Source organism: Brassica rapa, chromosome A07 (genome assembly GCF_000309985.2).
Source record: "Brassica rapa cultivar Chiifu-401-42 chromosome A07, CAAS_Brap_v3.01, whole genome shotgun sequence".
Classification (NCBI taxonomy): Eukaryota; Viridiplantae; Streptophyta; class Magnoliopsida; order Brassicales; family Brassicaceae; genus Brassica; species Brassica rapa.
In genome coordinates, this window is record NC_024801.2 from 25,360,260 (window position 1) to 25,386,625 (window position 26,366).

The 26,366-nt window shown below is 31.0% G+C and overlaps 3 protein-coding genes and 1 non-coding gene across 4 annotated transcripts; 3 read left to right on the top strand and 1 right to left on the bottom strand.

The window, feature by feature from the left end:
- Window positions 1-14,092: 14,092 nt before the first annotated feature.
- On the top strand, window positions 14,093-16,355 carry LOC103249149 (peroxidase 12). Its single transcript, XM_009107578.3, has 3 exons — window positions 14,093-14,437; window positions 15,205-15,399; window positions 15,533-16,355. Exons 1-3 carry the CDS (start codon window positions 14,162-14,164, stop codon window positions 16,148-16,150), a joined length of 1,089 nt encoding a protein of 362 aa, XP_009105826.1. The 5' UTR covers window positions 14,093-14,161; the 3' UTR covers window positions 16,151-16,355.
- Window positions 16,356-18,415: 2,060 nt separating this feature from the next.
- LOC103831678 (probable choline kinase 1) lies at window positions 18,416-20,466 on the top strand. Its single transcript, XM_009107579.3, has 6 exons — window positions 18,416-19,030; window positions 19,178-19,495; window positions 19,581-19,698; window positions 19,795-19,842; window positions 19,950-20,050; window positions 20,146-20,466. The coding sequence occupies exons 1-6, from the start codon at window positions 18,668-18,670 to the stop codon at window positions 20,236-20,238; spliced, it is 1,041 nt and encodes a 346-aa protein (XP_009105827.1). The 5' UTR covers window positions 18,416-18,667; the 3' UTR covers window positions 20,239-20,466.
- Window positions 20,467-20,537, top strand: TRNAG-GCC. Its single transcript has one exon. It is a non-coding gene; the product is annotated as a tRNA-Gly (tRNA).
- Window positions 20,538-22,271: 1,734 nt separating this feature from the next.
- LOC103831679 (type IV inositol polyphosphate 5-phosphatase 3) lies at window positions 22,272-26,101 on the bottom strand. Its single transcript, XM_009107580.3, has 9 exons — window positions 25,436-26,101; window positions 25,207-25,342; window positions 25,007-25,138; window positions 24,790-24,862; window positions 24,443-24,547; window positions 23,469-24,336; window positions 23,211-23,395; window positions 22,893-23,001; window positions 22,272-22,779 (listed from the first exon to the last, which is right to left on the bottom strand). Exons 1-9 carry the CDS (start codon window positions 25,505-25,507, stop codon window positions 22,435-22,437), a joined length of 2,025 nt encoding a protein of 674 aa, XP_009105828.1. The 5' UTR covers window positions 25,508-26,101; the 3' UTR covers window positions 22,272-22,434.
- Window positions 26,102-26,366: the final 265 nt, after the last annotated feature.

The window sequence follows — 26,366 nt, forward strand, 5'->3', positions numbered from 1 at the left end:
CCTATACATGCATAGAAAATACGCCAATTTATTCCAAATATATACCTATATACATTAGTTGTTTATTTTATTTTTTTAACTGAACATTAGTTGTTTAGTTAATCTTTACAGATCATATGAAAGAACTTTTGGTTAAGCATAGTTATTTTAAGGGAAAATTGGAAAAATGGGACACTTTGAACTTTTGTTTGTCACAATAAGACTTCTCATACTTTTGACAATTTTGGACATGTTTTACCCTTTTTTAATGAGAAAAATAGTAACTTGAATTTTAAAAATGTAAAAAAATATGATAAGTGTTGGAAACATAAGTATGACAATATATATGTTTAAACTTTTTTAAAAAAAAATTGGAATCATATTTTATTTTCTCTTCTAGGTACAGTTAGAAAACTCATTTTGGTAATCTACCTAGTTTATATGTCCGATTCTAAGTTTTAAACATAGATATATCTAGGGTATATACTGTAAACTAACATTTCTTGTATAATCTAGCACAAATAGAATTGATTACGTTATAATCAAGAAAGATGTCTTCGGTCTACCTACAGTTTGATAACGATATATAGCCACAACTCAATGATATAGGTCGGTTATATTATGTTACATAACTTGTTCTGCCTTTTACCTTATATGATGCCTTAAAGAAGAATATGTTTCTCGCCTACTATATTTTGTTCTGCGTAGGTAGTATACATATTCTAGGTAAATCCGGAAAATATGGAAACTTCCATATTCAGTTGAAAATGTTTCCTGAATCTAAACTAAATATATCATAAATCTCTCAAAGAATATTTTATTTAATATCTTTAATAAATTTAGTCTAAACCAAAAATATGGAAGTTCCATTTTTTTTTAAATTTCTTTACTAAATACCGATTAATCGGGGATTAATTTTAAACACTGTTTTTCAATTTTCAGAAAATTGTTTATATTACATAGTGATTTGTATAGAGAACATCATTTATTGAAGCCGCCTAGTGGGAATTGGGTAGGTTTATGTTGCCCGGTTGTCAGGTTCGATCCCCAAGAAGTGCATTTTGCTCTTTTTAGTGTTTATTTTCATTAATGGCATAACCGTAAATAAGTCATCATCTTCCTCGACTGTTTTTAGGGTTACAGAGATATTTTTACAGAGCCGCCATGCTTTATTTGATTGATTTCGTCCATTATTTTTGCATTTTTTTGTTGGGTATGGTTTAAATTTGTAGATTTAGCATGTATCTTCCAGTTTCAAGCTTTCAAAACTTAAAAACGTGAAATAAGTTTGGTGACTCCGATTTAATGGCCGCCTTTAACAAAGGATCAAATCAAGAACAAAAGAAAATCACCCATCAAATCAAATACGAAATAAAATCGAAGATGCTATAAACCATCTTCACATGACACAATGCGAAATCAAAGAGGCTAAGAAGGATATCAAGTAAAGATGGAGACAATAATCTGAGAAGATAAAGAAGAAGATGAGAACATAAACCTCATAAAGGTATTTGTGAAAAAATGTCATGCCTTGAATTGTGGAAGAAGAAAAAATGAAACAGACACAATTACGTAACTTTTAATGCTTTTGATTTTTCTTTCCATCCCTAATGTAAAAACAATTATAAATAAATCTAATTAATAAACATTCTATATTTTAATTAAATTAAAATTTCAATAATCTAAGGGTATAATCGTATTAACATTAATTAAAATCTTAATAAGACACAAAACTTAAACAAAATCTTATTGTGACAAATCAAAGTTCAAAGTGTCCTATATTTCCAATTTTCCCTTATTTTAAGGACTAATGATGTACTTGTAACCATTTGTTTCTCTCTCTTAAATCCACTCTTATATCCTATATTTGATGTAACCGGAGATAAAGTTCGGGTAAAATATAGAGATGCAAAAAATAAACAAAAATAGTATGAAGCATTGATATTAGTAAGATTTATGGCTGAGCTTCAGAAACTGGTTGCTGTACAAAATTGTGACCTACTAACTACTTTTTTTTAATTACTAATTTTCTTGTTTAACGTACTAATGAAATTTTTACAAATTAATGTCTCCAGAAAATGATTATACCTTTATAGTACTAACAACCACAATCTGGGGCAAGCAACTGTCTCACAGTTTTTACTAAATTTGTTTCATTCTTGTATTTATTTCCAGCGTAAATTATAACATCCAAATTAAATCCCACCATGAAGAAGTAAGGATTTAATGAATGAAAAATCGTCTTCCTTTAGAGATATTTTTAGCTAATATAAGAGTATAATCCTTTTAATTAATTTGATTCATCTATACAAAATCTAAATCTATTTGAATATTTTCAACACATTTTTTTATATAATAGACAAACTTTAAAATGTAAAAGTAGAGATTAGTTTATCTCTAATATATTTTTTATAATAGAATAATGTTATATTTGACTCTATATGAAAATATCATTATTATATAAATAGAAAAAAAAACGTTCATTTATTATAAAAGAATATATTGGAGAGAAATTCACATATATTTCATATATAATTCATCTATTAAAAAATAAAAAAATAGTAGAAGTGGGTTTCAGATTGTTTAAATATATGACAATTTAGTCGGGATGTATTCAAATAATCATCTTTTTGTAGCCAAGGTTAGTATCCAAGATATTATCAGAACGGGGCTCCTCTACAAATGGTTTGAGTTTGCCGGCCACTACAACATAATAGAATTGTTGTGGAAGCAAAGTTCTAACTAGCTAAAATAGTACGTGGTCAAAAAATGTATTAGGACACTACATTACTATCTTAATCCTTTTAAAAATTTGGTTCACGGTTTGAACAGACTATTTCTAAGACAGAAGGATAAAGAGGGAGACGTTTATCTCTATAAGGTAGGTACGATGGACTGATAGGTCAGGTTAAGTAAGCAAGAAGGGAGTAGAATTAATAATCTTGGCAAATCAAAATGTGTCAAACATGCAAAATCCAGAAAGTGTGTGTTCGATCAGTTACTTATTTTGCCTTGCATCTTTGATCTCATTGGCTCTCAAGATCGTATCTATGATTGACACATGGTTTATTTTTCTTGTCTTGTAAGGCCATAAAGTGTCTTTTTATTCCCCACTCCCTATATTTTTTGTATTTAATTTTATAATATTTAATATTTATCTTAATACATGATTTTAATCTTATTCTATTTTTTCCTCTAAAATAGAGTACAGAGTAAAAATGTTCCAATTGTATTCTATTTTCTACTATATAATAGTGTAAACCTATTTTTTATTTTATATATAGAATAATTTTTTATTATTTTTTGTTTATCACTCTATTTTTTACTCTAAAATAAAATATAAACAGCATCTAATTCTATTATAGAATTATTCTATTTTAGAAGAAAAAACAGAATAAACCATTGGAGATGATTAGTTTAACTATGAGTACAATCCGATCTGCGAGTGGTTTTCTTGAGTTAACTTCAGTATAAACATTAATATAATATGTGATAGACTAATTAGTAGAATTATTACACATTCAAACCAATTATTTTTGGGTCGATGGACTTTATCGGTGACGTTAACCTTACTGGAGTATAAGATATCGGGTTCGCAAAAGTTTATGTTTCAGCCAAAAACTTTTTGGCAAGAAAAATAATATATTTTTAAACTAAAAATAATATAATTTTTTTTTTAATTTCTGCAGCTACGACCAGCACAGATCAGTGACTTTAATAGTTTAACGTATTAAAAAAAAGAACCAATGACACCATCTGCATCAAAAATATCTCAACTCAAACCTATCACCACAAAAACTAATATTTTATTACGAAAATCGTTCAAACGCTTAAAAATCTATGTCAAATTTTTTTATTTGAGAGTTTGGTATGACTTTCTTTAATTTAGACTCTCGCATTAAAATATTTGAGAGATACCGAATAATAATGCCCTTAATTAATACATATGTATGCGTTGTATATGAGTCTGTCATGTACGTGTGAAGGATAATGCTTAAGACTACGAAGGAAACAAAATAAAGGACAGTTAAAAAGGAGAAAATACAAAAGTTATTATTAATATCTAAATTTACAAGAAGCACTAAACTTATGTAGTAGTGTTCCCAACTTCCCATTGAATCATTGAATCTTTAAAAGAAAGGACTAGATGCCTTAGGATAATTAAGATTGCCTTTATATTCTTATTAATCCTCAACTAATTATGCACTATATATTTGGTTAAATACATTTGTTATTGGAGGAATCATTGTACTATTATTTTGGGGCTGATTATAAACCTCTGTAATAGTTAAGCATAGCTAACTTTGTTACAGATTAAGATTTAGTGTCTTTAGTATTTTTTAAAAACAGTTCTAGAAAATAAATTTATAACAATACAAGAATATATAAACAATAAAATAGTCTATGACTCAAGTTTGTTTAAAATATATATAGTTTTTTCTTTGTAACTTCAAATATACTCTCTTTGTTTCAAAAAAATCTATATTTAAATAAAAAAATGTTTCAAAAATATATATGTTTTACATTTTCAACATATAAATTAATTGCAAATTGTATACTGCAAAAAATATAATTGTATTTATAAAGATTGTATTAGGTTAAAAGTTGTGGGGAATAGTTGATAATGGAAAATAATGCATTGGTAATTAAAATTTGATATATTTTTTTAATAAGTGTGAAAAACTTAAAACATGCATCTTTGTAAAATGGAGAGTATATAGTTACTATCTCAAACCAATGATAGAAATAGATTCCAACCTATTCATTTCATCAACTAATACAGCGATCAAACATTCAAATCAGATAGAAGCTCCAACGGACAAAGTTCTTCACTCACTTTTACATACTTTTGAGTGTACCATTTTTTTTTTTTTAGTGACAAAAAAAAAAGAGTGTACCATTTTTAATTGATTAAGATTGGCTTAGTCATTATAGAGTTTTTATAAAGGAAATTCTTGCTCTTCCTCCCAATAGTTATTGTGATCTTCCTCAAATGTGCAGGCAACCTGAACCATAGTCATCCATAAATCTCCGGCGATAGATCGTTCCTCATCTTTTATAAGAACCATCCATATCACAGACATATCCAACTGGCACAAAGGATATAAGTCTACTATTTTGTCCCGAATAATTACATAATTTTTATAGGATAAATTAGTAAATATGATAACATCATATGTTTACAAAATTATTTATAAATAAATAGTTCCACTTATATCATAATCTAAATTTTTTTTATATAAATTTATGCATACAAATATTATACAACTTCATTTATACAACATTATCGGATGAGATGTTTCTAAAAATTATTTCTTTATAAATCAATATCTTCATAAATTTTCAAAATTTTCAAAATTTTAACATTATTGATTTATAAAATTTCTATATATGTATAAACAAATGCAGTCAAAAAATTAAGAGATAAAAAATATTTTGTATAAAATGATATGAGAGAAAAAAAAATTCTCTCAAAGAATCATTTTTCTATAAAAGAAATTCTAGAATGACCAGATCAGCGATGAATGATTAAAAATGAATCTTTAAAGTAATTAATATTTATTCAATAATGTTATAATTAGTGGTGGTGATGCGAGACGGGATGCAGTGGAGCATCCAGCCATCCACAAAATGGGGTCACAGCTTATAGAATAATCCGTACACCAAGTTGATTTTTAACAAACGCCAATTTGATTTAGTTAAATGGGAAATATGCAGGCTTTTGTATTTTATTTCGTTCTATTTATTTAACAATGTTTTATGATACCAACACTAATATTTTGAGGCATATGCCATATTTGGGAAAAACTATAATTCAAAAAAAAATACTATCCTTCCTTTTCCCATAACAATCATAACAATACTATACAATTAATTATGGAGAACAATGTGAATAATTATCTCCAAAGTAATTAACAATGTGTTCAAGTACTTCTGCTATTCTTCTGTTCATCGTTTCTGTGCACCAAACGAATTTTATTAAGAAGAGCTTAAGTACTTTTGTAGAAACTTTTTTCAAAAAAAAACTTTTGACACAAAAAAAATTGAGGAAAAACTGAAAGCCGAGAGATCCAGATTTTGATTTTATTTTCTTGTGCCAACTACTACCAAGAGTGAGATAGCTTGTGGAAGATAAACTAGGAGGTTGATTGTTTGTAGTTTCTAAAATGGTTTTTGATTTTTGGTTTTCTAAAAATTACTTTTTTGCCAATCAAGATTTTTGAAAAATAGATTTCCTAAATTTTAGAGAAACTAGATTTTGAAATAACTACCTAATTTTTAGCAAAAACTAAAAACTACATTTTCTTGGATTCCTTGAGCAATGTACGTGATTTGTTTTCTTTTTTTTTTCTTTTTGCTGAATTATTAGTATATCTATATCCATGCATTAATATAGTATAAACAACAAAAATACATTAGTGATAACTATTCCAAAAAATAGTAAGAATCACTAAGAAAAAATAAACAAAATTTTTTTTTGTCTATCATGTAAATTTAAATTCTAAAATTACAAAATAAAAATCATCCAAACAATCATCACCTAAGTAAAAAGCATTTGTACATATCAATAATATTTTAAAAAATTTCAACAAAATAAAATTAATTATTTAAATTTACTTTATGTAAAGTTTACATGTTTTTTAATAATCTATAGGTATTATTTGCCAAAATTTATAGTACATTTTTACTAATCATAAAAAAAAATCTTTAATGTAGTAAGACTACTTTATTAATTAAATGATATTTTATTTAGATTAAAATATTTGAATTACATAAATTTTATTTGTATTCATATTTTCTGTTTTGAAATAATTTTATCAAATAAGTTTATGTGTATTTTGATGATAATATTTTATATTTTATTATTTTAGAGTAAAGTGTTAATAATATCTATATTATTAAAGTTGAAGTACACATTGGGATTGTTTGGCAATATGAATAGTAGTTAAAAAATAGTACTGTTTGGAAACATGGATAGCAATAAATTAGAAAAAACAATAATGGGCTTATGCTACTAAAAAAAATTGAAAGTCCATTACATTATATTAAAAAGTAATGGATCTATGTTACTTGATATATATATTCAAATCAAAATAATAATTTAAAATTAATTTATATCAAAAATTCATTCAAAAATATACATATATTCAAAATTTGATTTTTACTAACATATTTTCCAATAACTATTATAATTTTTTTAAATATATATAATAAAAATACAATACAAAATCCAATTTCAAACACCAACTTAAATTATGGTTTTATATTTCACATTAAGTTTTAAAATATAATATGTGATTATTTATATGATTGTACGTATAAAATATTATTAATTATAAGAAAACTTATTTGATGGTACGTATAAAATACGATTAGTTATATGATAACACATATTTTGTAACCTATGATAACACATATAGGATATATATAATAGTGATTAGGGGTGGACGTTCGGATTCGTTTTCGGGTCTTTTTGAGATTTCGTGTTCAGTTCAGATCTTTGAAGATTTGGTTCTGATTTGGATAACCAATTTAAATAGGTTTGGTTTAAATATTTGGATAGAGAATTAATAATTATTTAAGTATTTTTAGAGTTTTGAGTATTTTTTTAACTATTTAAGATATTTACGTTTAATTATTTGTATATATTTTCAAGCATTTATGCGAACTTAAAAGTATCATATATATAAGTATATAAATCTATTTTGGATACCCAAAATAATTCGGTTCGGATCGGATTAGGTTTCAATTATTCAAATACCAAAATTTTGAATAATTCAGATATTTAATCAATTCTGGTTCGGATTTAGTACTACTTATTCGGATTAAGATCGGTTTGAATCTTCGAATTCAAGTTTTTTACTCAACCCTAAATAGTGACATAAGAAGCAAATATCATCATATTTTTTTTTTAAAAAAAATAGACCCGCACGGGCGTGCGGGTCAAAATCTAGTTTTTATATTAAAATCAAAAACCAAAAACCAAAATCTAAAGCAACCATTCATGATTTTCAAAAAACTAAAAGCTACTGCAAAATCAAAAACCAAAAACTAAAAACTAAAATCCAAAAACCATTAAAACAATCATCACCTAGGTACATACAAAATTGTGGAAATATTGATGATCCTCATTCCTCACATATGTGTCAAACCGAGGTGTGCCGTAGACGCTTAATTTCGGTTGGTTTTCTCAATTCGTCGGGAGGAAGCAGTAATAGCTAATAAGGAGAACATAGAGCGGAAATCAGATTAGTTAATTAGTGGTAGACTGGTAGGCATGAAAGAAAAAGAGAGAATTATAATATACTAAAAGAAAATTGATTCGTATCCCAAAATTTTGTCATAGATTTGTTAAGAGGCATCACTGAATTGTCATGAATTTGTTGAATCCAGACAACATTATTGTAGCTCATAAACTTGTATATAATCTGAAATTTCACCAACAGTGGTTTATAATCTGGTACATTTTTAAGGCTGGTAATGCAATGAACTCAAAGAAATTTTGATTACTTTTGGTGATAAAATTAAAAACTAACTGAAAGGTTTGATCTACAGGATCATGAAAATCTTTTTTATTTTATTTTGTATTCCTCTAATTATCATTTCGTTAAATTTAAAATAGGTGTTTAAAATTTAAAATAGTTAACAAAATAAACAATAATAAAAAATATTTTCATGATTAACTATTTTAAATTTAGATAATTATCATTTATTGTTTTAGAGTTTTATGTTTATTTTATATATAATCGTTTAAATTAATTATTTGTATTCAGTTTATAATTTGATTAATAAAAATTAAGAGTTTTTCGAAATATCTTTTTGCATCACATAATGTTTGCCTCTATAATGTTTCGTCAATCCAAATTTCAAAATAAAGATGTTTATCCATATAAATACAAAAAGCTTAAGGACATGCTTTCAAGATGGTTTACTTTACCATAAAAAAATGTCATCCACAAAGTCATGCATGACTTTAGCAATGCCAATATACATCGTATGTTTCAAACTTTCAAATCTATTTGTGCAACTCTACTAAGTGCAATGGTTGATTTTTGATGGAATTCTTAAGAAAAATAAAAAAGACATTAGGTTTTTTTTTGTTAAATGGTAAATATCATTGATGACAATGAAAGTCTGGTTACAACGTAATTGAAAACCACATTCTGTTAATAGCCAATTTGACCCTAGTGACCACAAAAGACATTAGGTTGTTAAGGAAAATGTGTCTCACAAAAAGAAACAACGGAGAATTAGGGTTTAGGGGACATATATTCAATGTTTCAACCAAGCTTTGCTGGTCACATTACAAATATCTTTCCTTTCGAACAAAACTATTTCGGATTTAACATCTGTACATCAAAATCATCAATTCCCCTTAACTATAAATATTCGATTTAAGATGATACTAGATTTTGACCCGTGCAACCGCACGGGTGTTTGTTTTTACTTTTTTATAAATAAATTATTGTTTTACAACATAAATGATATATATTTTTAATGTTAATCATACACTTAAATGTTAATCAATAATTTTATAATTTACATGTTATAATTAATTAATTATTTAAACCTTATGTATTTGCCACTTTTTATTATATATTTATCTTATTATATTTGCATTTAGTTATTAAGCAAATTAATATATTCATGAGAAAATATATTTAAAAAATATTTTGTATTTAATTTAGGATAAATTCTGACCCGTATTTCAAAACTGGATTTCTTTTTACCAATATTTTTATGCTTATTCATTTTAGATAATTTATTATTGTATATATAAAAGTGTAAGATATGTTAATTTTTAGACATGTATTATATAGTTTGTTAATTTTAAGCCGTTCTATCATCATATTATATTTTAAATAAATAGTTTATATTTATGAAAATAAAATTTATAAATTTATCAATTGAATATAATTTATCATATTTATTTTAGTATAATAATTATATTTTAACATGATCATGACTATAAAAATAGATAAAATATGATATAATTTATTTATTTTCATTTCTAAACGATAACTTAAAATACATTAAGTTATTGTTTAAATATTTTTACACATATTTATTAGAATTTTTTAAATATAGTATATAAATATATACTATATTTAAAATGAAAATATATTATGATTAAAGTAGTTACAAAGATTTTATATTATTAACTTTATAGAAATACATGTTAATTTTTATACATGTATTATATAGTTTGATAATGTTAACCCATCTTACCAACATATTAGATTTTATTTTTGAACATAAATATTTTATAATTACGAAAATAAAATATATAAATATATAAATTTAATACAATTTTATTATATTTAGCTCAATATAATAATTTTATTTAGCTCAATATAATAATTTTATTTTAATATGATTGATTATGATTATATAATAAATAAAATATTATAGATTTTTTTATTTTTCTTTTTATATAACTGAATATATTAATATATAATAATATTTTAAACTAATTTCGAAATTAGTGAAAATATTTAAATATAATTTCGAAAATGAAGATCTTGTAAAAATCTTTTCAAACATATTTGTTAAATTTTTAAAATAAATATATTTATATTTAAAATGAAAAGATATCAAAAGATATTATGATTAAAATATTTTAAAATTTCTATTTATTATTAGTCTGAATTAAAATGTAGTATGAATTTCTATGAATAGGTCCATTAGGTCTATTTTTAAAAAAATCACACATGAATCAAAGTTGTGACTTCTGTTTTAATATATAAGATATTTTGAACCAAAGATTATACAAATAAACCCTAATATGAAAGGGCTATAAAGTTAAAGCCCAAATACAATTTATTGGGCCCAGGTTGTCATGATCAGGTCCAACACTAAGTTTTTTCTGGGTAAAGTTAGAACCTTTGTTCACTTTTTGTTACGTCTTTTGTTTATTATCAGCACTTTTCAAATATATATATTTTTAATTTTATCTAGTCTTTTTATATTGCAATGCATTTCTTATTACCTTTTGCAATTTGGAACGTGGGCTGCTAGTTTTGCACAATTTGTATTTTTTTAAAGGAAAAAATGATGAGAGGCTTTCTTTTGGGTAATTTAGTTTTTTTGCTTTCGGCTCTTTTTCATTATTACCTTTAATGTGCATGTTATATGGTTTAATCAAAGAACATGATGTTCGTTTTTAACTCAGTTATTTATTACTTTGAATGCTTAGATTAGATCCATATATTTAATCATTATTTTGCAGTTTGCACCAACACCTTCGGAGTTCATTCCATAAAATTAGAACGCTACAAAAATTGGAATTTCGTTTTCACCTTTTTATTGCCCACGAACTTATTATATATATAGATTTGTTTTTTTTTTAAAAAAAATTTAATAAAACAAAATTCATAAGGAATAAAAAGTACATTGACAATTGTCTAACTTCTTTAGTTATATGCTTATCGTAAGAATATAAAACTTTGGTGCTTTCAATTATTGAAAGTTTGGATTATCTCGCTGTATTTTGTTATAAGAAATTTTTGGGTTCACCCCCTAAGTGAATCTATAGATTCACCTTTTATTGGTTATTTTATATACAGATTTTTCCAAAAAAAAAACAGAATATTTAAAATTATATTTTTAAATAAAAGAATAGAAAATAAATAAAAAAGTATAATAACAATAAAAAAATGATTTTTTTAATATTGTTAAAACCGTTCATACTAAACACTAAACCCTAAACATGAAATTCTAAATCTTTAGGTAAACACTAAATCCTAAACCCTTGGATAAATCCTAAATCCATGACAAACTCATAACCTTTGGAATATATCTTTACCCAAGAGTTTAGGGTTTACCCAAGGGTTTAGGATTTACCCAAAGGTTTAGGATTTAATATTTAGAGTTTAGAGTTTAGGGTTTAGTATGAACGGCTTTAACAAAATTCTTTTTTTACAGCTGCTACTATTTTTTTTTTATATTTTACCTAATGGTTTAGGGTTTATCCAAGAGTTTATGGTTTAGGGTTTAATGTTTAGGATTTAGGGTATAGGGTTTAGTATGAGCGACTTTAACAATATTAAAAAAATTCGTTTTTATTGTTATTACATTTTTTATTTATTTTTTATCCTTTTATTTTAAAAAATAAATTCTAAATATTCTGTTTCCTTTTTTAAAAAGATCTGTATATAAAATAATCAATTTTTATTGGTTGGTGAACCAATTCTCTTTTGTTATAATGCCCTTTTAAAATGAGATAACATAAAAATGACTATCTTCGTTTTAACGATTTTAATTAATAAATTTCAAACAATTCCTCTATAGAAAAATAATGGATGTTCAAATCCAACTACTCCCTCTGTTGTCCTTAACACAAATAAAGCAGCAAAGAGAGCGTAGCTTGGACCCCTAGAAAAATATATTGTACTTTTAGTAGTGATTGTAATCATATCTTTTCTTGATGATATGATTTTTTTATATAGATTATAATCTACTTACTACAGAAAAGAGAATACAAACTTATTTTGATAGTAGTTTGATAAAAAAAAAACTTATTTTGATAATTTATTCAACAATTACACACATTTATGGAGACGAACTTGCTTTTTCAATTATATGCAAAAAAACATGTCAAATTCTGGGTGTAACGTATATCCAATGAATAATAGGAAAGAGAGAGCAGAGAGGAACGTGGCGAACACAACTAAAAGGAGTCCTCAAATACATACAGATGTCAGGTCCTGTGGAACATACTTGTTTGGTGTACAATCATATGTGCTCACTTTGCATTAGGATGTTCAAACGTCAATGTCTTTCATCCTTTTTGGTTATCTCAAATTGTCCCACCACCTCTGCAAAGTCACATACTCACCATCTTCGACTCTTCGTAAACCATTTACGATCATCAAGTGCCTTAACGAATATGCCAAAACAAAGACATTATTCCACTGTCATGAGCTTTATTCCTAAAGTGGATCAAATATGTGTTGGCCTTTCATACCGACAAAATCATTTTCTTAAGTGAACACATTATGGTTGGTTAAAATTTATACTGGTTTCGTACGTAATATGTATTTTGAACTTGTAATATATTAGCTAGTTAAACAAATTAACTTACCTGTAAATCCAAAAAATGTTAACTAAAAAGTAATATTATTACGTAACATTTTAGTTTAATATATTGTGTTTACCACGCATTGACAAAATAAGTTATGTGATATACTTGTCGGTGATAGTATTTGTTGCCTTTGGATTCTATCTAAGACTTTCGTTGCGCCGCGGTATTATTTTCCGTGGTCCCGTTCATAACAATCCAAATTGCATGCCACTAACTCGTATACTTTGACACTATACGCACATCTTAATTTTCAAATTAATGTACCACTATATATATGTGTACCCACATAGGTAGATAATTTGAATCTTACACTAATCTTTTATGTTTATAAGTACTGTTCATTTTTGTACTTGTGAAATGATCTGAATGATGAAATTATCTCCCTAAAACATAGCACATGGGTTTTAAATTGAGGTTCAATAGCGCTGGGACAAGACCCTTTAAACGGTTAGGTTGCAGACCAATTATTATTTATAACATCAAAAACAAAAAATTCACGCGACTATAAGTAGTAAAATTAAATAGTTTTTTTTTTATTTTTTAAAAATTAAATAGTTATGTATGTCCATTATTGACAAGGGTTTGACATTCATTCAAAAAAATTTGACATGAGTTTTTTTCTGTGTGTTAATTACATTGCCAATAATTATTAGAAAACTTCTCATAGGTGAACCAACTCAACAAAGTCACGAAATTGACGCTAGGGAAGAGAAAATAAACACGGTTTTGCACATATTTATCTGCTTTAATCTTGATCTGAAAAATGTAAGATGTATACCTTTTGTTATATGAAAAGAATGTTTGTTAACCAATTGATACGTTAATTATACGAAGAACGAAACGCAAACTTTTCAACTTAGATTTTAAATAAAAAGCTTTCACTTTTGAAAATATTATCTAAAGACTAGCTTTCCTTTGAACAAACAAAAAAAAGCAAATAAAATACTTTATCATTCCATTTTTTCTAATTAAATAGATATTTAAAATACAATACAAGGACCACATTTGGCTATAAAACGAAGTCCTCTTGTTTCCGAAGAACATCATTAGGCAGAGAAGATAAAAACTTTTAAAACAAAACACCAACAAGAGAGAAAAATGGGTAAGGATTTATCCAGACGTGTCCTCACTTTTCTGATATTGATCTCGTTACTGGCGGTGGCAATGAACCTTCTGTCCACGGTAGAGGCACAGAACAAGAAGAAGCCGAGGAGAGATGTTCCTCTAGTGAAAGGTCTCTCATGGAGCTTTTACCAGAAAGCATGTCCAAAAGTGGAAAGCATCATCAGGAAAGAGCTCAAGAAAGTCTTCAAGAGAGACATTGGTTTAGCCGCAGCCATCCTTCGCATACATTTCCATGACTGCTTCGTTCAGGTCTCTATCTTTTTCTTTCTTTTCTCCCTTTTGTGTTGGTCTATTAAGAAACATAAATTTGATGTTCGCTAAGCCTTATCTAAACAGCCTTACGCAAGTGATTTAACGTACTTTTGGTTTGATTAAAAGACTTGTTTTTTTTAAAGATAAGAAACCATATCCACTTATACCCACATAAAAATGAAATTTGTAAAATCAAGAAACATGTTTAACTGTTACTTATGTTATCACGTGCTAGACTAAATTCGACCAAAACTACCTCAAGAGAAAAACATAAAGTCGCCTCGAAATTCTAAAGAACAAGAAGTAAGGATTGTCCGTTCTTTATGTTTTTTTTTCTTGTAAAGAACAGTTTAATACTAATGCAAGTGTAAACACTATAGTAATTTGTTTCTGACATTACATGCATTGGGATATAGACTTGAATACAGCAGGACGTGTGGCATTAATACTACACACCCGCTTTTCGTGGGTTAGTTGAGTCGCTTTTAATGAGAGAAAAGTAAATACCCTACCAATGGTACAAAATTACAAATAAAGAGAATGCTATTGATATATATTCAGTTCATTGTGTAACAAAAAAACAGTATTCGATTTTCCTCTACACAAATACTAATCAAATTTTTGTAGCGTTAATTGCAACACCTTGTAATGAGATGTGTGGCCTCCTTTGATCAGACATATAATATAGCATAGGAAAATCTTGAATAATGTTTTTTTGTTCATTTACTGCTTTCACCATTGAGATTTAATATAAATTGAAACAGGGATGTGAAGCATCAGTGCTGCTAGATGGATCAGCGAGTGGACCAGGAGAGCAATCATCGATCCCGAATCTGACACTCCGTCAAGCCGCCTTTGTCGTCATCAATAACCTTCGTGCCCTCGTCCACAAGCAGTGTGGTCAAGTCGTCTCTTGCTCTGACATCCTCGCTCTAGCCGCCCGTGACTCCGTCGTCCTTGTAACCAAACTCTCCCTCTCTCTTCATCAAATCTCTTTGTCTATTTATATCTTTATACTATATTCCAACCACACGTGACATACCAATACTATATACTAATAATTGCTGATTACTCTTTGGCCAATTAATGAAGTCAGGAGGGCCAGACTATGCTGTACCACTTGGCCGACGCGACTCACTAGCATTCGCGAGCCAGAACACAACGTTAAACAACTTGCCGCCACCATTCGCCAACGCGAGCCAGCTCATCGCCGACTTCGCCAATAGAAACCTCGACATCACCGACTTGGTTGCACTCTCCGGTGGACACACCATCGGGATCGCGCATTGTCCGTCTTTCACAGACCGTCTCTACCCGAACCAAGACCCAACCATGAACAAGTCCTTCGCCAACAACCTTAAACGCACTTGCCCCACCGCTAACTCGAGCAACACGCAAGTGAATGACATAAGGAGCCCTGACGTGTTTGACAACAAGTACTACGTTGATCTCATGAACCGACAAGGGCTGTTTACATCAGACCAGGACCTGTTCACGGACAAGAGGACACGTGGTATCGTGGAGAGCTTTGCCATCGACCAAAAGCTGTTTTTTGATCATTTTGTGGTGGGGATGATCAAGATGGGTCAGATGAGTGTCTTGACGGGGTCACAAGGAGAGATTCGTGCAAACTGTTCCGCCAGAAACACTGAAAGTTTCATGTCTGTTTTGGAAGAAGGCATACTCGAGGAGGCTCTTTCCATGATCTAGATGAAACCATATAAAATATCGCCTCTTATTTTCCTTTGACTTTGTTTTTTTTAGTTGACGCACTTGTGGTTTGTGGAATGCTTTAAGACTATCTGATAAATAAGAGTGTTGCTTCATCTTAGCTTTGTTTTTAAGTTCATGCACGTATGCTTAATCTGTGGAATGTTCGAGATTGATTATCTGATTAATAAAGAGAGTTATCATATATCACAACTGGTAACAATCTTGAGTGAGAAAGACATTGCAGAAGGAAAATGATGCATGCAAATCCAACACACTTGTATTTCCAAGAAGTCAAGTAAAAAAAGCCTTAAATTTAAACGGGCTAAAAGAGTTGAATTAAATAGGGCCCATTAAAATATGGTGGCCCATTTCAAGCCGAGTTTGTTGTACCGTAAATTGTAGTGGCAGCTTGCTAATAGAGTTCGTATCTCTTATTCAGCTTCCCACGATTTGGGAGTACAATAGAAAGAGCATACTGAATCTTGCTGCAAGCTTAGTGAAGGTGCCACCGTTTTAATCTTTGTTTAAAGAACCAACACTTTGATCTTGTTGTATCGTTTGTTACAATAAGCCACTAGTGACTTCTCACATTTTCTGTCAGGAGTTCAGGGGAGAATCTTTTCATCAGACCAGAGAAAACGACTCCCTGGGCCAGTTATTTTTTCTTTTTTTGCTAAACTCCCTGGGCTAGTTATGGTCAAAGGAAAAAAACTATACGGTATTTACACATTAACCTTCCCTTCTAAAATTTCTTAGTTTTCATCATAATTCGTATACTATCCACGTTTAAAGCACATCATGCTTAGAACAACTCCAACAACAAGAAACCATATAAGTTCATAAGAGAAGAAAAAATTAGTATTATAGTTAGTCAATTCTATTTTTTTAATCAATAAAAATAATAACTTTCTTTTACACGTTGACATATATATATGTATCTTAGGGTTACTAATAGTTTCTAAAAATCTCTAAATTTAGAACTTTTTGTCTTTTCTTTTTTAATTTCATTTTTTAAAAAAATACTTAGAATCACTCTTCGTACCCATTGTTGAAAATGCTCTTACGCAGACTATCACTGCTTGCTTGCTCCTGTACATGAATATGAAAGTAAAATGTTATTTCCATATATTCAGCATAATGAATACAAGGGCCAAAGTATAGAAATTAGTAAGCAATATTAATCTATGGAAGCAGTAAGCAAAGACAATCCTCCAGAATATCAATAACAGTATGACTATAGGTATAGTTATACAACTATTTGCTCTAATAAGCAATCCCAGGATTTGAACCACTTGAGCCCATTCCTCGTGTAGTTGTACTTAGGTGTGTTTGGTGCTCGATCTCATCTCTTAGTAGCAATGATGAAGTCAAAGTGTGTTTGGTGTCATGTCCCTGTCTCGTTCATGTCGTGTAACTTAAATGTCTTATACTGATACGTCGCTGGCCCAACATTGTCGCAATATTATTATTATTATGTCATAAGGGGGGCATTTTTCAACTGTATACCGAAGAAAATTCAAGGTGATTAACAAAAGATAAAGTGTGATTGTTTTTCTAACGAAAGATAAACAATACGTTCACATATGAAATGTCAATGCCAAGCATGAACTAAAGTGATAACCTTTTGAATTACAAATCCATACGTGTTGTTACACGTAGCTTTCCCTTAGATTTTCTGAATACTTTTATGTACATGGATTCTCTTTTATCTTTTTTGATAGCGTACTTTATTTAGAAAGTAGTATTCTGTTTTTATTATTGAAAAGCTTTCCTTTTTAAGTTGAATCACCATCTAAGTTTGATGGTACTTGTTAATATAGTTTGATTGTACACCGAATTATACAACACTATTCAATACTTTAGAAGAAAAAAACAAATTTCTTTTAAACACAAATTTTTATCACAATTTCATATTTTAATCCTAATCAACATTAATTATTAAAAGATAATGAGTCACACATATCTTTGTGATAACACACTGATTGTAATATAATTAATTAAAGCTGGATCTTGCATAGTATTTCATATTTGATTTTGTACATCTCCAATAATTTCTGGATGAGTGAGAGATAACAGTTGACCTGGCAGACAATCAAAGCTGTAGTATTATTATTTCCCCATTCGTTGACTTCGTCATAAAAGTAACCAACCACCTCTTTACGCCGTTGAATTATCTCCCATACATATCCACGTGGTTACTCTTTATTGGCTCCAACAAACCGTCGGTCACGAAAACCGTTTTAAAAACCCGAAAAAAAAAACTTAATTCGTATCTCACACACACGGGATAAACAAGGAACGCCGAAATAACGCGTTCATCTGGGTTCTTTTTAATATATTTTCAATTTTTTTCTCTATATAATTAAATCACCCAGAAACGTAGTTTCGTTTGTGTTTCAAACTTCAAATCCCCAGATTATTTCTTTCCATAAATAAAAGATTCTTGTTGATAATCTCCTTTCTCAGAAGAATCTCATACCATCCTTAACTTTTTATCTACGTTTCATTTCCCCCATGGCGATCAAGAAGATGACTAGTTTGATTCCCAGCTGCTCTTCCCCTGAGGATCTAAAACGCGTTTTGCAAACGCTAGGCTCGACCTGGGGAGACGTGGTCGAAGATCTCGAGAGTCTCGAGGTTGTTCCGTTGAAAGGAGCCATGACCAACGAGGTTTACCAGATCAACTGGCCTACCTTAAACGGCCAAGACGCTCTCCACCGCAAAGTTCTTGTTCGGATCTACGGAGACGGCGTTGACCTTTTCTTCAACAGAGACGACGAGATCAAAACCTTCGAGTGTATGTCTCATCACGGTTATGGACCTAAGCTTCTTGGCCGCTTCTCCGATGGTCGTCTCGAAGAGTTCATCCACGCAAGAGTACGTTTTCTTGTCAAACACACAAAAAAAATAGGTTTAGAAACAGAGTTTTAGGGTTTTATGTATTGTTTGCGGTACAAGAAACCTATAGAGAGGGAGATTTGTGTATATGACATGATGAATCTATTGGTTTGGTCCGTTCACCAGACTCTTTCTGCAGGTGATCTCCGTGTAACAGAAACGTCTGATTTAATCGCGGCGAAGCTAAGAGAGTTTCACGAGCTTGATATGCCTGGTCCGAGGAACGTGCTTCTCTGGGAAAGACTCAGGACTTGGCTTAAGGAAGCTAAGAAGCTGTGTTCACCGACAGAGATTGACGAGTTTCGTTTGGAAGTTATGGGAGATGAAATCAACATGTTGGAGGAGAGGCTGACTCGGGAGGATCAAGAGATTGGTTTCTGTCATAATGATCTTCAGTATGGTAACGTCATGATCGATGAGGAAACCAACGCTATTACCATCATAGTAAGCTTGTTTTTTTTCATGAACATAACATTTCCCTCTTCATCAAGAAAGTGCTTTGTGTTAATTAGGGTTTTATCTGTTACAGGACTATGAGTATTCGAGTTTTAATCCTATTGCTTATGACATTGCGAACCACTTCTGTGAAATGGCTGCTAATTACCATTCAGACACTCCTCATGTTCTAGATTACACTCTATATCCAGGTACTTTTCTATAATTATAAACATGTTACTTGGTACGTTGCTTAGGTTACTCAAGAGTCTAATTGTGTGTGTGTGTGTGTAATGATGAACAAACAGGAGAAGAAGAACGGAGAAGGTTCATTAGCACATACCTTGGCTCTACAGGTTTTTTCCCATACCTTCTTGAATCATTAGTTACTTTTCTTCACACATCTAAAGAAAAAAAATCATCTCTTAACCAAAACATATCCCTTTTATTGTGTTAATCTCAGGTAATGCAACAAGCGAGGGAGAAGTGGAGAGATTATTGACTGATGTAGAGAGATACACTTTGGCAAATCATATATTTTGGGGCTTATGGGGAATCATCTCGGTTAGTCTCTCTCTCTCTCTCTCTCTACTTTAAGATAATTTTAGCAATTATATGGAAACTTGGTAGTAACCTATTGTGGCGTTGTTGCAAAACAGGGGCATGTGAACAAGATTGAGTTTGATTACAAGGAATATGCAAGGCAGAGATTTGAACAGTACTGGCTTAGAAGACAATTGCTCCTAGATTGACCTTGAAAGATGAAGAAGATTCACATATTGAAGCAAACTTGAATTTCTAAAAGTTTCAACAATTAGATAAAAGTAAAGGAAAAGATTTAGGTGACTATTATGCTGTTGTTACTTTCACCAATTTGTCTGTTTTCTTCCATTATATAGAGAGGTTTGTAAACTTTCAAAGCAATGGACATGGCTTGTGTTACATAAACAATATCTATAGCAATAAATTTGGACAGACAAGCACCAGTGGTCTAGTGGTAGAATAGTACCCTGCCACGGTACAGACCCGGGTTTGATTCCCGGCTGGTGCAAGCTTTTTGTAACCCAGTTATTTTCGTTAACAGTGAAAATAAGAAGACGAATCAGAAACAAAATACAGAGTAGTTGGCCTTACTTAATCTTCCTCTTCTTAAATAAATTTTCCCAAATTTTAATTGTTGTCCAAAAAAAGTAAAAAAAAAAAAGATTGATTATGGATTTGATCAAACTGCACAAATTATGAGTGGTGGATTGGAGGGGGACCTGTATTTATATAATTTTATTTTTCTTCCAAAACGAATTAGGATTATGAAAATTTTTAGTTTCCTTTTCTTTTTACTTCTTCACTTTGCGGCAGTATATTTGAATATCTTGGAAAACTGGATTTTGGAATATTATGATTTGTCTACTTTAGATAATTCGATAGAAATATTATAAATAGACATAAAATGCTGTATACATTTTACATTTTAAATATTTTATTTTCAGATACAAAAGTCTTATTCCAATATTGGATATGAAGAAGGAAAACAACCATAAAAGTATTTAATGGTTCTCAACAATAAGGAGTTCTTTTAGGTTTCACTTTAAACTTCAAATTAAACGAACACAATTTTGGTGTTTGGTCAACATTTGACTTATCATTTTTCCAAAATCCAGTTTTCCCAAGATATTCAAAATATACTGCCGCCAAAGTGAAGAAGTAAAAAAGAAAAAGGAAACTAATTTTTTTCATAATCCTAATTCGTTTTGGAAGAAAAATAAAATTATATAAATACAGGTCCCCTCCAATCCACCTCTCATAATTTATGCAGTTTGATCAATCCATAATATTAAAGGATATGTATCCCACATTGGAAAATCAATGGGACATTAAGTAATATATAAAAGATTAGGGCCAATCCACTAATTGCCAATTGGTTTTGAGTTGGAAGCCCATAATAAATCCGAATCTAACATAGTATCAGAGCCCAGATCCTAATAAGTTAAACCCCTAATTAATATTAACCGTACCCGACCGGGTATATAGGTCGTAATTGACTCGCTCGACCGAGTATAACTGTCTTAAAGTTCTGAGATTTCTGGCCGATAAGAGCCATCATCTCGAGGAGGGGTATTAAGGGATATGTATCCCACATTGGAAAATGAATGGGACATTAAGTAATATATAAAAGGTTAGGGCCAATCCACTAATTGCCAATTGATTTTGAGTTGGAAGCCCGTAATAAAGCCCGAATCTAACACATAATCAGTCAAATCAGATATAGAGACGTGATATTTTTGAGTTGTATGTTGAGAGTTCGAGAGCAGGCGATGATCTCCTCTGACGCATCCGAAGTGTCACCACAGCACAAGAAAAGAAGTAAGAAGACGAATGAGGAGGAGGCTTCTCCATCATGGTCGTCGTTGCTAGACGCTGTGGCTCTGAGCTGTTTGGCTCGCCTCACGAAATCGGACCACGTGGCCGTGTCTCTAGTCTCTAAGAGACATCGCTCTCTTGTAGCTGCCCCTGAGCTTTGCATCACGTGGTGGCTGATAGGTTGCACCGAGGCATCTCAATATGTGGTCTGGTGTTATATTGAGAGATGATCCTCTCTCGTACTCGTATAGCCTTAAGGTCCTATATTCTGCTCCTGTCTATTCATGAAATTAAAATCTTATCACTCCTTTGGTTAAACTATTTTATTTGTCTTGTTCTAAAAAAAACTATTTATTTGTATATATCCACATTGCGGTAATTAACTTTTTCAGTATCTTTGTGTGTGTAGGTGGCTTTTATGGTGAAATCACTAAAGAAGAGAAGATAGAACTATAGTGTAATGCATCAGTAACGACACTAGAGTAATACATATCCGTTGAAAGAGAATGTCTCTTTCGCCAGTACTTCATATGCAAAGATCAAACAACAAGCAAGCACCAAATATAACCACTTCTTTGTTTCTTATTCTTCTAAGCCACTACGGCCACAAGTTTCTCGTCTTCAATCTCTCTATCTGTCAATGTCAACGCTCGCTGAAGCTTCCTCACGGAAAACACCTCGACTTCAGCCATGTATATGGCTGTTACCGGACGATGATCTGAGAAGTTCTGTTCGGTCCGCCGGTAATGAACCAGCTTCATTCCATTGCCGTAAGATAATACTCTATCACACCAAGCTGGTGTTCTCCGCGTCCCCTTTCCATCTCCACAAGTGTACTCATCGGAATGTGCTTGGTATTTATAGGTCGGTGGAAAATGTAGAGTTCCTTCTGACCATCCGTCAAATGCTCGACCTTTCTTGTACTCTTTTACCAGCTGCAATATCAATATTCATTCATAAGAAACAAAAAAAAAATGAGGAAAGTTGAGCTGTGGAGCTTAATCATATTTGAGATCTAAATCCTAATATTAACAAGTTTATTATTTACCTGATCATATTCAAGTAAGTGTGACCATTCTTTCTTGGAGATCAGGTCTCTGGCTTTCTCATAAGATAGATTAAGCCTATAGTTAAGATCGCCTAACCAGATTACTCTTCTGCAAAGAGGTGATTACAAAGTTAAGTTCTAGAAATAAAAAACTAGCTTTCTTTAGGTATCGAATGGCAAATGGATAGAACCACACCATAGTTAATAATAACAAAAGTCTATATATATGTTTTTGTTACTATTAGAACCACAATGCAATGCAGTTATTATTCCGTATGTTATCGTTAGGAAAAGATAGCAAGAAAAGAAAAGACTTACTCGTGATCATAGATAAGCTTGGGAAGTCCAAGAGCTGAGACAGAGTGGAAGATTGTTCTCTTATGTATCTCGTGAACATCAGCGTTCCTCTTGATCTGATCAACCTCTCGTTCTCCTGCCGTCAAATGTGTGCATATGAAACAGAAGAACGTCTGGTTTATCGACATACTCACAGACACAGCTCCCTGCACACCACAAAGCACATTAAAAACCATTTTGAACATATTGTAACATAAGTCCAATCTTTTTTTTATATACCTTGTTACCAATGTAACCCATGATGCCAACTCCAACCGTAGAGACTCTAACGTTTTGAATGTGTTTTCTCAAACTTCGTTTAACCCAAATGGTTAAAAGAATCCCAACCATTTGTTTACTCACTAGCCTCACATAAGCCGGTCTCCGTTTCCTCTCCATCAACAACTTCAAGTCCATCTCAGCTAATGCCAACACCTCCGGGGGAATCCCGTTGGCGTGTCCGGCTACAGACTTAAACGAACTGTAAGCCTTGAAAGAGTTTGCTGTTCTCAATGACTTCACTGTCTTTAACGACGGCTTTTTATCGAGAACGCAAGAAGGTCCTAACATGTTCAAAGGAGGCTCAGGCCAGCTCAAACCGATCCTTTCTTTCCCACTTAGCATCCGGTGTAGCGTCTTTAAACCGGGCTCAGAGGCATCATCATCCTCGTCGTTCCTTCTCTTCTCTAAGCTGTCTGAACGTAAACACACTTGTCTGTCTAGCTTCTTAGTAGAAGAGAACTGTGTATTAATCTCAACAACGGGCAAACCGGAACTGGGGTCAACGAAGGTGTTGACTTCTCCTATAACTCCACCGTCATGTTTTAGCACCCGGAGGCTTCCTTCTTCTTCCTCGTCGATGGGGTGGATCTCAATGCCAGCGTCACTATCAGTCTCGTAAGCGACTTCTCCCTCTATAACATCGTGTGTTTCCTCGAAAGGTTTGAATCTTCCTGGAGATGGTGGATCACTGTAGCTCTTAAACCCTGAGTTTTTTGGTCTGACTCTGTTCAATGATTCTCTGATCACTTCTTCCCATTTTGTAACCGGTCGGTTATCTTCTGCTCCAAGTATGTTTCCAGCATTTAAAGGAACAATCTCTTGTAAACTTCATACAAAACAAAAAAAAAACATAATGAATCTCTGAAGAAGAATGTATTGAACAGAGTTAGTTTTGTCCATGTCGTTTTGAGGAAAAGTCAAATGTGTTTTACCCAAGAACGTAGATATCAGCAGGTTGATTAATTTCGATCCAGTCATCGATGTCAAGATCAGACGGCGGTGAGATTCCTCCTACGTTCCACGTACCAACACATACTCTGCATACACACACACAACTAGTTTTAGACTTTTAGTTTATATAAAATTCCGACATGTTGTTCTAGGTCTCCCCTTAGTTTATATAAAATTCCGACATGTTGTTCTAGGTCTCCTTTTCACCAACAAGAATGATAGGATCCGAATCTATATACTATATAGTACTATTCCTACTAGAATAAAAAAAAAAATATACACTAAATAAAATAGAGTTACATCTCAAAAGAACACATCAAGATCGTACCTTATTTCTTTGTTGTAAATATATTGTGCTCTTAAAGTTTCAGAATTTCTTCTCCGTAGCTTCATTGGGGCATCTGATATCACCAAAAAAAAAGAAAAAAAATTAAAAAGACTCACTAACTTTTTTGTTTTTATTTTTAGTTCATTAAAGATTTTTTAAAATTCAGCAAAAGGGACTAAACTAACAACTCAAGAATCTCAAGAACTACCGGCATTACCATTGTTAATAAACTCTGCGGCAGCTGCGGCGGCGTCTACGGTGGCAGAAGCAGCGGCGATGGCATCCTCGGCGTTCTCACAAACCTTTGGTTGAACCGGTTCTTTTCTTTGCGTGCTCGATTCTTCACAATCTGTGAAACCAGATTAGATAACCGGGAAACAAGAACCGATGATGATGATTCTGAAAGAAGAAACAAACCTTCATCTGAGCTAGAGTCTTGGTTTTCCTCTCCAACGTCGTCGTTTTCGGATTCGTCTTCAGTATCAGCACCGTACTCAGGATCTCTAGCACTTATGTTCAACCACTTCCTCATCACCAGCTTTGCCCATAATCTCTGTGTATATCAAATCATCCACACCTTCTTTGTTTACTACCAGGTTCTTGTTTTTAAAGATCAAAATTTGTATGATGGACACACAAAGCTTACCTGAGATTTCTGACGATGGTAGCTTTTCTTTATCGTCCCGGCGGGCTCGGCAACTGAAGAAGAAGACATCATAATCGTAATTTCACAATACTGATATTTTTTTAATAGAAAAGGAAAGTGAAGAAACTTTTATAAATATGGAATATTTTATTTTTTATTTATTTATTTTTTTTGCCAACTCCAAAACTACTCGATAGAGTTTGGTCGGAAACGCGTGAGTCAGTCCTCCGTCTTTCTTTTCATCATTTTATGTAAGAAAACCCTTTTTTGTTTGGAAACAACTATGTAAATTATTTTCCCCTAACATCATGATCACCTTTTAAAACAAAATGGTAAATATGTAATTTATAACCAATCCCATGCTAGCGTCATCGAAACAAAAGTTAATTATTTTACTATTTGTATCCTTTATAATGATTGATTATGATTGTAATTAAAATTTAATAACTCGAAATGTTGTCCCTGGCTAAACTTCTAAGATGAACTTTTCAAGAATTGGACCACGTTAAATTAGTTTGTTACGTGACATTTATCACTTTTGTATGACAATGTATGTATATTTTATCAACCAACTAAAAGTTAATTTACATTTATATAATGAATTAAGAACTACGAAAATATGCACACTAGGTAACATAGTGGACTCGGTCTAACAACCTTCACGGGAGCTACTTTTTAATCTGAATCTTGACATAAACTTATGGTCTCAGTCATTTGGACTTTAACTTTTGGACCGCAACTTAACTGCTTTTATACATGTTAAAGTGGATTATTATCTGTTCTTTATAACGCAGCAAGGATGCTGTTTCAAAAAAAAAAAACGTTGCAAGGATGCTAAGAAATATATTATTTACATGGTAAATTTAAAATTGCGTATTTGATAGATAAATAAAAAGTCAGAAAAAAACAATATGAAGTGGGTATCAAAAGG